This window comes from Ursus maritimus, unplaced genomic scaffold, assembly GCF_017311325.1.
Source record: "Ursus maritimus isolate PB19 unplaced genomic scaffold, ASM1731132v1 scaffold_14, whole genome shotgun sequence".
Lineage (NCBI taxonomy): Eukaryota > Metazoa > Chordata > Mammalia > Carnivora > Ursidae > Ursus > Ursus maritimus.
The window spans coordinates 30,087,086-30,103,445 of NW_024423786.1; the positions used below are offsets into that span (position 1 = coordinate 30,087,086).

At 39.6% G+C, this 16,360-nt stretch overlaps 1 protein-coding gene across 8 annotated transcripts in view; it reads left to right on the forward strand.

The window, feature by feature from the left end:
* The window catches only part of FHIT (fragile histidine triad diadenosine triphosphatase), a 1,380,201-nt gene that overhangs the window by 618,828 nt on the left and 745,013 nt on the right, over window positions 1–16,360 (forward strand). For all 8 annotated transcript variants that reach the window (XM_040628600.1, XM_040628602.1, XM_040628603.1 and 5 more), the window contains one exon: window positions 4,298–4,417. In XM_040628600.1, the coding sequence (XP_040484534.1) occupies window positions 4,315–4,417 (103 nt within the window). In that variant the 5' untranslated portion in view covers window positions 4,298–4,314. The remainder of the gene's footprint in view (window positions 1–4,297; window positions 4,418–16,360) is intronic.

Here is a 16,360-nt window from a genome sequence, read left to right on the forward strand (position 1 = left end):
TTCTTTTTTTGAATAGAATCAACCCTTAGCAGACTTAAAATGGAGGGTTTTTTGTTTTGTTTTGTTTTTAAGCTGGGTAAAGCTTTTGTACTAAAAACCTATGGCAGCTATCATTTTTAGTGGAACAAACAAACATTCCCTCATTCCCTTTAAGGTTGGGAACAAGACGAGGATGTCTGTGTTACTTGTACCTTTCAGCATTTTACCAGATACCTGACCAACGCAGCCAGACAAACCAACAAAAGTAGAAAGATTGAAGTGAGAGAGATAATTGTCATTATTTCTAAGTAAAATCATTTATATAGATAACCAAAGAGAATCAGAAACTATTAATAGCAATACAAGGGTTCAGCTAGGTTGCCAGCTTGTAAGAGCAAAATATAAAAATCAATAGCTTTCCTCTGTATTGGAAAAAACCAATTATAAACTATGATGATGATAAGATATCATTTATAATAGTGACATAAACTAAAAGCTATCTAGGAATAAATTTAAGAATTCATAAAACATGTAAGGGAAATTTAAAGCCCTATGACCAGAGTTTTATTATGGTATTATAGAGCATAAATGCAGCATACATAAATGGATTGGTTGAATATTGTGAAGGTGTCATATTTCTTCAATTAAAATTTAAAATCAGTGTAATTCTAATCAGCATCTCAGGAATAATTTTTTCAAGGGGCAGAGTTGAATCTAAAATTTATATGGGTGAATAAAGAAGGATCCTCCTTTTACAAGGCATTAACGTTATATAACAGGAGTTGCCAAACTACAGCCCAGAAGCCAAGTCCAGGCTGCTGCCTCTTCTTATTAATAAAGTTTTATTGGGACACAGCACATCCGTTTATTATGTATTGTCTTTGGTTGCTTTTATACTGCCGTAACAGGGTCGAGTAGTTTTCATAAAAGACTGTGTGACCTGCTGAATCTGGCCCTTTAGAGAAAACATTTGGCACCCCTGTTCTTTAGCATCTATCATAGAATCAGAATATTTTAAGTGCAGACTCATTCCTTTGTACATAAGGGGATTTGGTGTAATTATTCCCAGCAATCGATGCTAGGAAAATGGTTTCACAAAAGTAAAACAACAACAACACATTTTTGTGTTTCATACCATAAGCAAAGTTCCAAGTGGATTAATACCTAACTATTAAGAATGAAGCTGTAAAGCCGGGAGACAAAAATTTAAGACTGTATTTTTATAACCTTGTGGTAGAGAAGGGTTTGTTACGTAAGAGTTACAGAGCACAGACCGTAAATAATTGATGAATACATCAAAATGAATGCTTTTTGTTTAATGGATCATATGATAGGAAAACTAACAGATGGTGAAAATATAATTGTCATGTTTAAAAGACCAAGATCAATATTTAAATATACAAGGGTCTCTGAAAAATGAGAAAATAGCAGGGAGGAAACCCATACAAAAGAGAGCAAAGTATGAATTGGCAATACAAGGAGAAATACCCATTACACATGTCACGTTGGAGACTAAGTAAAATTAAGAGATTCCATTTTGCCTCTCAGACCATAACAGTTAGGAAATCAGAATCCCAAGTGCTGGCAAGGATGGGAGAAAATAGAAATCTGCATCTATTGCTTCTGGGAATGCAAACTGGTGCATTTATTTTAGAAAATCCAGATATTAAGACCAAATAATGGGACTCTAGCTTACATACTAGGGAACTCTAGGTAAGGTGGTCACCACAGTTGTATTTGTGGTACAGATGGGAGACAAGCTAATTCTTCAGCACTAGAGGGACAGGTAAGAAAAATTACAGTGTAATATAGTGAGAGTGAATAAGCAGTAGAAAGGAATGAATTATATCTACTTAGAGAAACATGAATGAGTTTCTAAAACTGTTGGGAAAAAAAGGGCAGAATGATCTTTAAAGCATGATACGATTTATGTACAAATTATAAAAACCTGCAAAAGCCCTACATATTTTTGACATGGGAAATATTTATAAAAATGCAATTAAGATGATAAACAACACATTAATTATGAAAAAGTGAAGCTCTGTGGTGGAAAGAATGGGGCTGGGCATAGGGATGAAGGAGAAATGGTAAGAGAAACCGAAAACCAGATGAAGAGCTTTTCAGAGACTCCTAATAGGCGCTCACCAACTGGAGCCTGTGCTTAAGTCAATTCTATACAGTCATCCTTGAGAGGAAACTCATTCTGGGCACGTTACTCCTCACAGCATTGTTAGATCCTGGTGTTCAAACAATGTCCTAGGAATGGGGGTCTCTGTCTTGGCTCTGCCTGACTCAGTGTCAGCTCTCTCAGAGTCAGGCAGACTCTACTCCGTGTAACTTCTAGTTGTACTGTCATGTCCTACCAGATTGGCAGCTCTGCAGGAAGAAAGTTCTTTCCCTGTGGTTTCAGCAGTAATCTTCTCATGGATCTCCTTTTTTAAGTGTTTCATTTTTTTTGTCCTGTGTCCACTCCTGAGCCAGTCACATGACAGAGGTCTAAGGATGTCTGGATCACTTTCCTGTCCCTACAATCAGGCAGTGGGAATAGTCCCACAAACAGAATATAGTGGGGTATTACCCAAAGAAAAATCAGAGTGGTATAGCCAGACATACAGAAAGTAGAAGCTGGGCAGGCAAAAAGAAACCTCACGCCAAGAGTTGTGGTGGAATTGAATCAATGATGTTTGCAGAATGACTGAAATGAAGTGCCATGTTTATTTTAGAAAAATGGGGGGAAATGCATGAAGGTCAGCTCTAAATATCTGAAGCACTACCACTTGCATGCTCCTTGTTTTATATGGCCCTAAGGCATAAATTCATGATAAACAGGCTTGGTAGAAAGGGCAGCTATGTAATTGCTGGAATTGTCTTAGAAGCAATGGGTAGTGAACTTCCCACTACTGGGTATACTCAAGCATAGGCTAGCCAGCTTGTTTGCCATGATTCTGTAGGGAAGGACCCAAGGATTGGAAGACTAGTTGGGTTTGATCATGGTTCTGAATCATCTGGACAGCTTATTCAAATATAGATTGCTTGGCCCTTCTCCCAGAGTTTCTGGTGTGGTAGGTCCAGAGTAGGACTTCAGAATTCACATTTCTAATTAGTTCCAAGGTGATGCTTATGTTGCTTGTCCGGGAAATACACCTTGAGAACCCACTGGATTAGACCAATGTCCTTACTGGCCTTTCATGAGCTAGTTGTAAATGTTCTGAAAACCAGTATTTGTACCATTGAGGCAGGCCTTCCATTTTATGTCTTTGTCCCTGAAATGTTAGGCTCTCTCTATGTGGGTACTTCTAGATGACCGTAGATGACATGACCTGTATCTTTTGAGTAATTGAGAACATTAGGGTCATTAAACAATTATACATTTATTGTTATGCTTTATAAAACAGTCAACCATTTTCTGACATTATCCTTTTTGTAATCCTATTTCTGGTTTCCCATGGGTTGATCTATTTTCATAGTTTTACAGTGGGATGGTTTCTAAATTAGAAAAATGAATGGTTTCCCAAGAAGATTGTGTCTTAGTCATTCAGAAAGTAACTTTGCCATGTATAGGCATCTGACTGTTGGAAAATCATTACCTCGTACCCCAGTTGCCAAGTGCCAAATATTTCTTCAACCACCCCTCCACCCCCAAGGCTTTCCCCAAAAAAGATGATATGGAACATTGCACACGTCTTGCTGCATCCTGGCTCCGCATCAGCCAGGAGTTGTTCTCATTCTTGAGCTCTGTTTTGTCCTTTGTTTTTCTCAAAATTTTTCCCTTTAATTTTGGAATTTTTACTCTAATAGTTTTCTCAGCGTGCTCATGTTTTTGTAGTTGTAGGCAAGGTCAAATGGTGTTTGTACTTTTTCTAAATCGCTTTTATATAAACAGAAATAAAACCATTTGAGAAAACATTTACAATTTAAATGATTTATAGTTAATGCTTAACAATTAAAAATTTCAGCTTAGCAAAGATGGTGAAATGAAGGGGTAAAAATAAGCCAACAGGTAGGACCTAGCAGGTTTGGGTTAAAGTGACAACTTGAATCGCAGAGGGATTTAAGAAGACTTTTTTGTGGTCCATGTGCAAGCTTCTGCTTGAAAACACTCCAAGCAAGGCAATGCTGGGTAAGGAGAGGACACTGTATGTTGGGAGGACTTGCCCAGAATCCATCTTCGTGGACCTTAAGTGGGGAACAGCTTCAATGGTGTCTTTGCAACTAAGAATCTGTAATGATGGAATTTGCTTTCTTTAAAGTTGTGTATAATCTGGGTTTCTCATCTGAGTTTTATAAAAGCTCATTTCTAAATCATTTTCTCTTTCAGGCTTCAACTGTGAGGAAATGTCATTCAGATTTGGCCAACACCTCATCAAGCCCTCTGTGGTTTTTCTCAAAACAGAACTGTCCTTTGCGCTTGTGAACAGGAAACCTGTGGTACCAGGACGTATCCTTTTTTTTTTTTTTTTTTTTTTTTTTAAGAGAGGGAAAATAAAAAGCCTCTGAACTTGACAGACCAAAGGACTACAGCATGACCTCCAATGTCCACCCTCCAAGGTAAACAAAGAATCCACCTTCCTCCCCCTTTGGAGAAACCAGGTAAGATGTTGCATTTATTCCGAATCCAGTTGGTGGCACCAGTAATATGCTTGATCAACGTTGCAGAACTTCTGAAAAGAGTTGCTTAGCAACCGTGGTTTTGGAGGTGAATTTTTACTTGACCTTTTCACTATCGTCGCTGTGTAAATACGTAGGTGCTTCTGAAGGGGGCCCAATGAATATCATGAGTGCTTTGTTTTCAGTTATCAATTGTGAATATTAATAGTAAGAGAGATTGGGTGGCACTTCTGTGATGTGGAAAATAAGGTATTACCTGAAGATTTGAGATTGACTTGGTGTCTTTACCTCTTAGAGATTATTCAAGCAAATTCGTACACATAAATATACCTTCAAAACAGTTGTTTTTGTTTTAGGATCTGAAATATCCTTTTTTTTTTTTTTTTTCTTGGAGAGCATCGCAACTTCTAGATCGTTGTCCAGTGTCACTGATGGTAGAGCTCTTTTATTTCCCTCTGACTATCGAGTTGTAGTCTTTCCTCCTATTGACTTCAGTGGAAGGTTTATTCTTTGCTGTGGGAGCAGCAGGAACTGGTGAAATAATCTGGAGTTATTTTTATGTTGCTGAAAGTATCACTCGTGACTGTGTGCATATGACTTTTGCACTGACTCTTCAGAGTTTTTTTTTTTTCTGTTTTCCCTCTAATTTATTATGCAGAGTGCAACAAAGTATAAAATTTCATATTTTAAGATAATAAATATTTTCCATACTATAACATGATTTCACTTTGAAATAAATGTTTCCATAATTCTGAATCTGTAAATATGTCAAGATTTTTTTTCTGGAGTAATATATATACATTTACCCACCATGGGAATTTTCAAGGTGTTTGAGAACTTTAGGAATAATCGTCTTTCTTGGCCGTGGAACTGTTGTACATCGGAAATAATAGTAATAAAACATACACCAAAAGATAATTGTGGTTTTATGATAGATGCCCAAATTCCTCGAATTTAATTTTAGCTAAATAAATTGTTAATTTATAAAACTAATGATCACAGCAGTAAACTAAATGATATATGAATGACTACTTGATATTTAACTCTTCTTTTAAATGTATAAAAAATAGTCTACATTATAAACACTCAATATTAGAAAATATTCCTCTATTGAAGTAAAAATAAAAAATAGAATGGTTCAGAGGTTTTAGAGGAAGGTCCTCTGAGAAAGAACAATTTCCAAGTCGTATACCAATTTTATATTGAGTTCTTCTAAAAGACTGTGAAGTTCTTAAAATAACAGAAGTGTTTTATTTTTTCATTTGATCTTGCTGCAAGTTTGTGGTTGTCTTTTTCCTCTGAGGAATTTTTTTTTTTTTTTAAGAAAATGCTTGAGAATTCCGGTGTCAGAAGAATATGGTTGAAATGCCATAGACGCCTGTTTTAGTGCCAGCTTTCATTGACTTCTATCTTCTATCAAAGAGGGGACCTGGAATGAAATGCATTTTAATACCTTGACCTGGAAAAGTGTGAGGCTGCCGAGATGTACTGGCTTTTTAATGGTTAATAATGGATTGAATTTAGCTTTGTGATTTTTTTTTTAACATATTTATATACTGATAGTAAGAAACTTGACTTTTCATGGTCTTTTTGAACCCATCTGGCGTGTGTGATACAAGACGTGGGTCATATGCATGTTTCCGCTTCTAGGGAAATGCCTATTCTGAACAGTGAGCGGTTAATGACTGATAACTGGTTCTGTTCCAGACAGCACTGGAATTGCCATTTTGGAAATGGGGCCTGGTCAGTTCTCATATCTTTGAGTAAATGCCAGGGACACGGGGGATATTGTATTAAAATGAACAAACCTAAGTTTGTTTGGAAAGTAGCAAGAAGGAGCCAACCTTTTCTGGGGATAACAGAACCAGGACATTTTTATAATTTGTATACTCTGTGAGGCTATTTCATATCTGCATGGTTTAAAGGGGTCTCAGGGCCAGTAGATAATGTATTCAGACAATCCTTTTTATATGATGATTTTGTGATTTTTTTTTTTTCTAAAATTTTACTTTACCTTTGTAAACTTGGTTAGGTGGTAACTGTGAGAAGAATCTTAATACATTACTCATTTGCCTGCAGAAAGCGATATTCTTTTGTGATTTGGGAATTGAAGCTGTGGCTGGCTCTGCCCACTAACATTTCATAAAATAAATGGTGAGAAGCAGCAGGCTTTAATCTTCCCCCAGTGATCTCTTCTGTCTGCCCTAGATCAGCCCCTTTGTGTGGGTCTCCCAGGTCTTCCAGCTCCCTGTACCCTGCCCGCTCCCGGACTTCACTGGGTCCCATACCTCATTCTAGATCTCGGCTCCCATCCTCTCTCTCCTTCCTATTCCCTTGCGAACAAACTACTAATGAATATAATCTTGTTTTTGGTTTTGGGTTTGGGTTTTGTTTTTGTTTTTAGGATAAAGTCCAAACTCTTTAGCATAGTCTTAAAAGATTTTCATTATTTTGACTCAGCCTTCCCCCTTTCCAACTATTTCCTAAAGAGATGTTGCCTTTCCCTTCACCATGTTCCCCCCACCCTTGACCCTGCCTGTCTGTGCATGGGGAGATCCTTCCTATCCTTTTTTGTTTGAGCTAAGATGTTTTGATACCTGCCTTGCCCTCTCAGGAAAAAATAGAGTCCTTTCTGTGACCCTTGGCTCCTTATTTGCATGTTGATTCATGCAGTAGTTTATTCCTGAGCCCCTACGCTGTTCCAGGCACAGGGGCAAACACTTAACCAGTCTGCCGCATCTCAGAACTATGTGCCGCATCTCAGAACTATGTGCATTCTTGTTTGACTCTCTGCTGAGTCCTTAGTTCCTGGAAAGGGGTGGGGCAGGACCTGCTCTTGCACAGCTCTTTTTCCTCAGCATCCAAAGTCCTATCTTGACTGAATTTAAAATGAAACGATAAACATCAGGATCAAATGGATCATTTCAGTGGAGGGGGGCAACAAGGGTCCATGGAAATCCTGCCTTTTCAGTATTCCCAAACACCAGCCAAATCTTGTTCCATTTTATTCCAGGTTTTTTAGTATCCTATTCAAGCTGAATTTTTTAAACTTTCCCTTCCTGCTTTGCCAGTTGCAATCTTGTTTACATTTCTGTGTTACAGGTGTACAGAGTTAAGTGTAAAAGTGGTGAATGAATTGATGGCAGATGGGGAAAGATTCTATTTTTTTTTTTTTTGGCATGTTAATTTTCAGTGGACATGTCTGCATCTTAAGGGCTGGATATTGGCATTTTATGTGAATGGGAAAAATTTATTTTGTATTTATGATGATTTCTTTTAAAAACAGAGTATTTAGGTGGCCTTTGGGGAATGTGCCATTCATGAGACTTGTAAATGTCATCTTTCAACTTGTGTGCTCTCCAACATTTTGCTCCTTCTCCCCAACCCTTTTTTTTTCTTATGACTTTGCTCACTGACTTTTTCATACCTCTCAGAGGAGGAAAAGAACTGTCAGATCAGGGGCCAAAGATAAGCTTTTGAAGCAAGACTATTTGCTTCATTCTCAAAAGACCCACTTCAATCCCTCCTTGTCCCCACCTAAAGCAAATACTTCTGTTCGTTGCAAACAGTGTTTAAAGCTGATTGAATAGGCTTTGGCCTCTGTGGTGCAACACTCCAGAAGGATATGTCAGAACGTCTTTAATCCATTAATTTCTTGTTACTGGAAAATGCTTTTCAGAGTGTCTTGGTGAGAGAACAGAAGCATTTTGGAGATTGCATCTTCAGAATTCTGCAGTGGACGTTTTATTCATGTACCTCAGTGCGGTCCAGCTATTGTCCGTGGCTTAAATAAATTCGAACCAGTATGGTTAATACTTTACCGAACCCCATTCCCTTGCATTATGCTATGTCCCATCTTGAGCATGAAAAATGAATTTGAGCATTAGTGGAATCCATTTAGGGACTGGGGCTTTTATTGTAAATAAAATTATTCATTTGTTATGTCCTGTTGTTTTCAGCAGACTGTGTATTGATCTTTGGATTGCTCTTCAGAATGGCATAAGGAGCTCTAACGTAAGGGGAACATGGCAACATTTGTGAACGGGTTGAATGCGGCATGTAATGACAGAGATAAACCTGGCTTGCTGGCCATACTGTATTATACAAATCATTTGTCAACAGTTTATTGAATCGGTTATTAAAAAAAGCAGACTTTTCCAAACAGGAGCATCACACACCGAATGTTATCAAGTCCAGACAGTGTTCGGAAGATGCGTTGAGGACAGCCTTATGAAGTGTATTTGTGAAGAATTTGACTGTAACTTGAAAGACATTTCTGCTGAATATTAGAAACAAAAGTTTGGCACAATGGGAATTGTGCTCTAAGGTCCCACTTTAATACATAAAAAAGAAAACTCTGGCAAATGCCTTCCAATATACAATTTTACCTTTTTCTGAAAGAGCAAGTTTGCTGTTTTTAGACCATTGCCATGTTGAGTACTCCTGAAGTGAATGAACAAATAATAAAAATAGCCTCATTACTTAACAGTGCTGCTTATGGACTGGATGCTATAGATAAAAGTGCCCTTTTAGTTCTTCCATAAAAATCAGAAATATTTGTCATTTCCTGTGTAGGTTGTAATCTTGTGAATTTCTTTAATTGTTCAGGAAACTGCAGTTATTAGTGATCTGATGATCTTTCATTTCTGAAAAGAGTTTCTTTTTAAACCTTCCTGTGCAAATAAAATGAGCACAAGCACTATATTAATATCCTTATTACTAAAGATAGTTTTTCTTTCTTAACATTTCCCTAAGCGTGTCTTTCCCTCCACCCTGTGCATGCCTGTTGTATAGCTTCAAATATGCTTGACGAGATGTTCAAGGACAATCTTGCTGTCCTTTGTCCTGAGCTGCAGTGGGGTAAGTTGGTTTTCTTATGGTCATATTTTTCTTCCCTTTATTTGGCGGGTTATTGCGTTCAAGAGTTCTGCATGTAGCAGTGATGTTTCAGTTAGAGCATTCTTTCTCCTGTTTCTGTGGGGAAGGCTTCCATATAAATGTTTGCTTACCCTTGGGTCTGTAGTTAGAAACGGTTTTCAATGGCATTGGTCAGCAGGAACAGAAGAAGCTCTTGGATGCTTTTATCATTCACTAAGTTGACTGACCTCTTTTTTCAGTGTCTAGAACCTGCCAGAGATGATCCTGGCAACCCCCATTGCAAGACAAACCTTGTGTGACCCTCATCCGTCTCGACTTGTCATCTGAGGAATTAGTGCACAGAGAGCAAATACATTTTATCGCAAACACCTCTTCTGCAGTTGGTAGTGAGCTCACAGTGTTAAGGAGGATTCTGAGGCCGCATGCAGGGTCAGTGGGCAGTCACTGTCATGGGTACCAGAGGAGAAGGAGGAGCCCTCCTGGCCGAGCTCTTCCTCTCCTAGGTTTATTTTTTGTTCTTGGAGTGGAGACTGGCATCTTTGTTTTTATAGTAGACAGAATGATGGATTGTTGGCACCTCCCACTGAAGGAATTAATAGATGCTTTGGATGTGTGCAGGGAATGTTTGAAATTGGATGGAGAAAAATGTGCAGATTTTATATACTTTGTCCTGACCCATTCAAATAAAGGTGACTCACCCGTGAAACAGGGTGCATAAAGCATGTGCATATTGGTCTCCAGACCTCATCCTGGCCTCTTCCCACTGTCCACTGTCTCTCCCTGGCTCCTTGCTGACTCTGGCTGATGAGGATATGCGTGCAGTGGCCTTGTGGTTCACTTGGCCCCTGTTCTTAATTACTGAGTTCTAGCTGATTTTCCTTGACCTTGACCTGTTCTGAGAATAGGATTTACCTTCTAGCTTCAGGCCCTGCTGTGAATGGAGTGAGATGGGCTGGTCTGTCCATGGTCATGCATTAAAGGAGGGAAATACGGAATTCAACTGGCTTTTTAGTATTTAGGAAGTTCCTGCATTTTCTCCAAATTGCACAACCCTATAGAATCACTTTCACAACAGGAAAAAGATAACTTTACAATCTGACTGTCTATATAAAATATAACTGTTGGTGTGTGCGTGTGGAGACCAGGGAGGGCAGTATTAGGGGTGCTTTCTCTCCAGCTGTAGGAAATGGTAGGATGATAATTAAATGTATTAAAATAACAAGTGGAATATTTCTCCTATTAGGTGCAAGAAGGAATATCCTATAACATGGCAAGCCATTCCCCATTTCTATTTATTTCTGTGTGAAACTTTCCTCAGGTAATTTTAAACTGTCATGGTTAACAATTACTGAACTCTGTTCATTATATTCTGGGCATATTTTTGACCTGCTTCCCATGCAAGTCATCAGATTGTGAGGAATAGGGAAAGGCTAGTCCTGGTGTTGCCAGCCTTGCACTTGTAACAGAACATAATTAGAAGTAACGAATGAAATAATACATCATTATTCATAAGAAATGTCATGTAATTAACTTAATGCAAAATATATTCTAATTTCCATTTGGAATGAAAATAGATTTGTTAGAACATCAGTAGGCAGTTAATGTTTATCTTATATTTTCATACACATATCAAAACTGTTACAATCTATTGAATGAATAAACATGGATTTTCTACAACACAATAAGTCAAGATAGCTTTCTTTTGCTAATAGAGTCTTCTGTATATTCCTCATTTATTATATATACATAGTTTGTATATATGTTCAGTTTTTAGAATTAGCATAATTTATATTTATTGCAAATTAATGATCTAATTTATTTACTTAGCTTCCATTTCTTGTCTCAAACTAATTGACTGAAAAAAATAACTATAAATTTGCAAATAGCTCTTGGGCACAAATTCTAAATGGGCCTTATCCTAAGAATGCTCTACAATACTAGATATCTGAACTAGTTTTGTGTTCTAAATTATTTTCCTGGGATTTCCTTCAAATGTGCTTCTGAAGTCTTGGTTTGGCATAGATGTACCCACAGTGGGGGCTCAGGATGTGGGTGGATATGTCTTAGGCAGAGGAGTTATTTTTATATGCAAACAATTAGCAGGACACATGGCACTGACCAATGTTAAGGTAGTTCCTGAAAGCTCTCTGCTGTGTCAGACACCAACCTATTAATTTCTGCATGGTGGAGAGGTTTGGAGAGCCCCAGGGGAGGAGGCAAAGAGGAAGAAGCAGTACTCAGGGAGCGGTACCTACGAAGTATTTTGGTAGTTTAACAACAGGAACAGACGTGTCAGTGGACATCTCGGTGACAGCCCTGGTGGTAGACAGATGAAGACTAATAGGGAGAAGCTGCCGTGAGACCCTTGGGCTTAAACCTGGTGTGTGTTCTTCAATACCATTGAGTCTAGCAGGATAATAGATTCACCAATGAATTAAAAACAACAGCATTCTTTGTTTCAAATGACCACCTTTCTGACATGAACTGGTAGCTGTCACACAACGATTTAGGGGAAAGCGTAGCTGTAGCAGGAGACTGAGGCAGTGTCCTCTGTCTTTCTTGTGTGTGTGTGTTTCTGTGTGGTGGTGGTGAAGAGTGTATATATACACATATGTTAATATCTTTTGTTAAAAGTATTTTAGAAATAAATGTTAAATAGTACTTTAGGATGAGCGATGCATTGTTGGAGTCCCTGCTTTGCTTTGTCCTTGGGAGCAGTTGAAATGGGAGGGTTGAGTCTCAGCCAACGGTGGTCCTCATTCACGGGAGTCAGGACTTCCTTACCCAGGACTCTTAATCCTCATTCCATCCTTCTTTCCACCCCCTCTAGCTGCCATCCCATGAGCAGCAAACCTTTTTGTATCATTGCTTAGGTGTTCTAAGGAGGTATTTTCCCCAGAGTCTTAAACCTTTCCTATTACTCATACTTTCTGGGGCTATATTGTTGTGGATGTGTACTCTGCCACTTGATATTTCTCACTGACATTTTGGTGGCTGTGATGTTCATGGGTAATTATCATTATCATTTCAGAACAGGACTAACCCTGGTGACTTCTGGGAATGGAAAAGTCTTCAGCCTGACTGTGTGGTGCTGGTGTGGGGACCGGCAGTTTAGCTTGTCTAGCAGTGTAATTCGCTCCTAGGGAAAATGAGTCCAGGAGGAGCGAAATTCATCTGGCTCTCTAATTTTTCTGTTTTCTAATAGGTTTTGAAATGGCTGTAGTTATCAAGAGATCTTTTCATCCTTAAGATTTATTTCCAGTTCAACAGATTTGTTGGAACTAAGAATTATCTGTTGAGTGCTAATACTTTAACAGTAAACCACGATCCCTTTCCATTCAGCAAAGATGATTGCTTTAAAATTTGTTAAATAAGATATGTCAGGATAAAATAAATCAACAGAAATTACATTAGAATCTTCAGAGTGTTTCTCCCGCAGACGTGTAGAATACTAGTTAGTTTTTTCTGTCCTGTTTGGAGACCAAATGACCCCTAGAAGCTTTTTCTCCTGGAGCCGTATCTCCAGTAAAGTCATTGGAATTCAGGAGTAGAACAAAGGTTCAGTGGGACTTCTCACATTGCCCTAGAATATGAGCAACTAGGGCCCAAACAGAAAGGCTGACCATATTCCTGGAGAGCTACCCGTATATGAGAGAGACCCACACCCATATTATGAAGAGGTAGCAGCAGAACCAGACCCACCATGTTGAACCACACTTCCATGCTCACAGACTCTGTAAGAGGAGAATTGGTGAGGGCAAAGATACAGCCAGTTGGAATGAAGGATTCCAAGAGACTCTTTTCCTCCCTCTTTCTGGAGCGAAAGTCATGAGCAGAATGTAGCAGAAGCCCAGAGCTGCATGATTTCAACAAAAGGATGCTGAGCTGTGGAACCTGCCAGCTCGATAGGCACTGCTGTCAGATAGGAGTATGGTACAGGCATAGTACAGGCTCCTGAAGAGGGCCTCCCATTTCCTCTGTAGAGTTTGGGATCGCACATGAGCACAGATCAGTACCTCCCTCTCATTTGCTTCTGAATAGGGCAAGGATGGGAAGAGGCTTTGTGGAGTGGGCTATAGTAGCAGGGGAAAAAGGATTGAGAAGTAATAGTCCTGGGAAGAAGAAGGGAACAACTTTTCTACCGCATCCCAGTTTTCTGTAGCCTTTGGAGGAAACATAAGCAATTCAGCACAGAACCATAAATGTCAAAGTAGTAGGCAGGTGCCACGGGGCTGCTCGGGTAGACATTGGTATAACTGAGGCATTGGCCTATTCAGAAATGTGATTGGGTCATATGTCACTGACAGTTATGAAGGGAGACATGGCTGTCCTCCTGTGAATGGACCCTCAGAAGCAGAGTGAGGGTGGAACTTGAATACCTTCCCAGAGAAAAAAGCATGTCCATCAGCTTTGAACTCTACTGAGACCACCGTATTTGCAGGAGATCCCAACAGAGCTAGACCAGGAACACCAGCTTTTCACCTGCTGACAACCAGTTATCTAAGTCCACTCTGCCTCTAAAGTCAGAGTATCTCAGTCCCAGGGTAGGGAAGAAGTTGGAAGAGAGCTCTAAGTGGTTAGGGTTGTATCTCAAGCCTGTGCTTAGGTAGGACATGAAATTTTAATCTGAGGCTGGACAGATACTTTTAATTATGAAAAGCAAGTGAGAATTTACAGATTCTGTCAAAGAAGTTGCAAAGGGGCTGGGAAGGGCGTCTACATTAGCAGGACTGGAAAAGCAATAGCAAAGAATAGGAGTGCAGCATATCTGTGCCCCCACGGAGTTGAGATTCTTCAATCACTGTTGACACAAGTAAAGTGATGACATAAATCTTTAAAAAAAAAAAAAGTGATTTGTCACTTAATACCATGTTAGATAGCAGTATGTGATTTGTTGATTGCCTTAATTCCTAGGAACAGAATCTTGAGTATAGTGGATGATTGAGAAATATTTATGGGGAAAAATTTAGTTAGGTAGAAGAACATTCTTTTATTCAACAGATATGTCTGATGGGATTCGTAGAGGATTTTCAGGGTAGCCTATAGTAGCCATGTGCCAGGTTCTACTTATCCTGCTTTTCAGGTCTAATCATAATATGGCACACTTCTGAGTTGAAGTACCGATCTAAGGGTTGAATGCTATTGGACTTTTTTGCATGACAGCAGTCGAAGCGATCCTATTAAAGATGTTAAATCCATGTCAGTCTCTGCTTATGTCCCCGCAATGGCTTCCTGTTTGTCTCTAACTAAAGCCGAAGCTATCACAATGATCTACAAGATTCCTATATAAACTCTTCTTTCTGTCGCCCACCACCACCCATTACGCTCTGATTTGGTCTACTCATCATCCCTTAGTGATTTGAATGGTGACTCTCAAAAGATACATCTGTCTAAACCTCTCAAACTGGTAAATATTACCTTACTTGGAAAAGGGTCTTTGCAGATGAAATTAAGAATCTTGAAGTGGGGTCATTTGTGGTGGACTGCAAATCCACTAGCAAGTGTCCCTGTGAGAGTGATGCGGGGTGGGGGGGGATTACACAGAGCAGAAGCATTAACGTGACCAGGGAGATAGAGGTGAGAGAGGTGTGGTCACAGATCAAGGACGGTTGGCAGCCACCAGACGCTGGGAGAGGCAAAGAACAGGTTCTCCCCCAGAACCTCAAGAGAGGGAGTGCGGCCCTGGCAAGACCTTGATTTTGGACTTCTGACTTGCAAAATGGGGAGAGTGTCAATTTCTGTTGTTTTAAGCTACCAGTTTGCGGTAATGTGTTACAGTAGCCACAGGAGACGGATACGCTTTCCACACTCACTCTGCTCCTCCCACACCCACGTCCTTGTTGTTCCTTGAGCATTCTAAGCACTGTCCTGCCTCACAGCTCTTGATGCAATTGTTCTTCTCGGGATGCTCTCCCCCCTCATGTACGTTCACCGAGCTCTTTCATTTCCTTCAGACCTTTGTTCGAGTTGTGTGCAAACGTCCCCTAGTCAGGATGGGCTTCCCTTTGCTCTTAGGGAAAATTGCAGTACCTTTCAGGCTTTATTGTTCTTTGTAGCATGAATATTGTAACTTGCTGAATAACTTATTATTGGTGTCACAGGCAGGTGGGAAGTGTGAGACCCGCAAGGGCAGGGATTGCTGTCTGGTTTGTTCAAGACTACATCCTCACAGCCCGGGACCGTCCCTGGTGCATGGCAGGCCTTTGGTAAATACTTATCAAATGAGTAACACTGATTATTGATTATCTGGAATTTTTAGCTTTAAAGCTAATAAACAAAAAGGGAGGGAGGGACCAGAGTTCTCATTTAACAAGTGCAACGATGTGATAAATTGTCACACCAGGCAGGCAGTGCTGTGTAATGGTTAAGAGTGTTGACCTGGATTTTATACTCACCTGCACACATGTGTACACTCACACTTGGACACAAAATTACTTAATCATTCCTGAGTGGCTTGCCCTGGAAGAGAGAGAAGTAACAGGTGTTATGAACATGAAAAAATGCCCCACCCACCTCCCCTGACCACCCTCCCCCCACCCAGCAGTTTTCCTAGATTTCCACGTGGATTCCAGCCAGGCTGATAAAATCAGTTCTTTCTTGGCTGAGCCTTCTGTCTGAGGTGATATTTTACATCCTCCTAAATGTCAGAAATTAACATAGGATTTGATAACTCATCAGCTGGTAAGCTTTGATTTCCAAGATTTGTTACTGTGTTGCCTTCTCAGGGGGTCTAGAGTAAGTCTGTGTGCCATTTCCTTATCCCTCCAGGCAAGTCTTTATGGACCTGTCTCCTTGGCTTCACACACACACACACACACACACACACACACACACACACACACACACAGGTTCTCTAACACATGTACTTCTTTATAAATCTCTGATGAATCCCTTT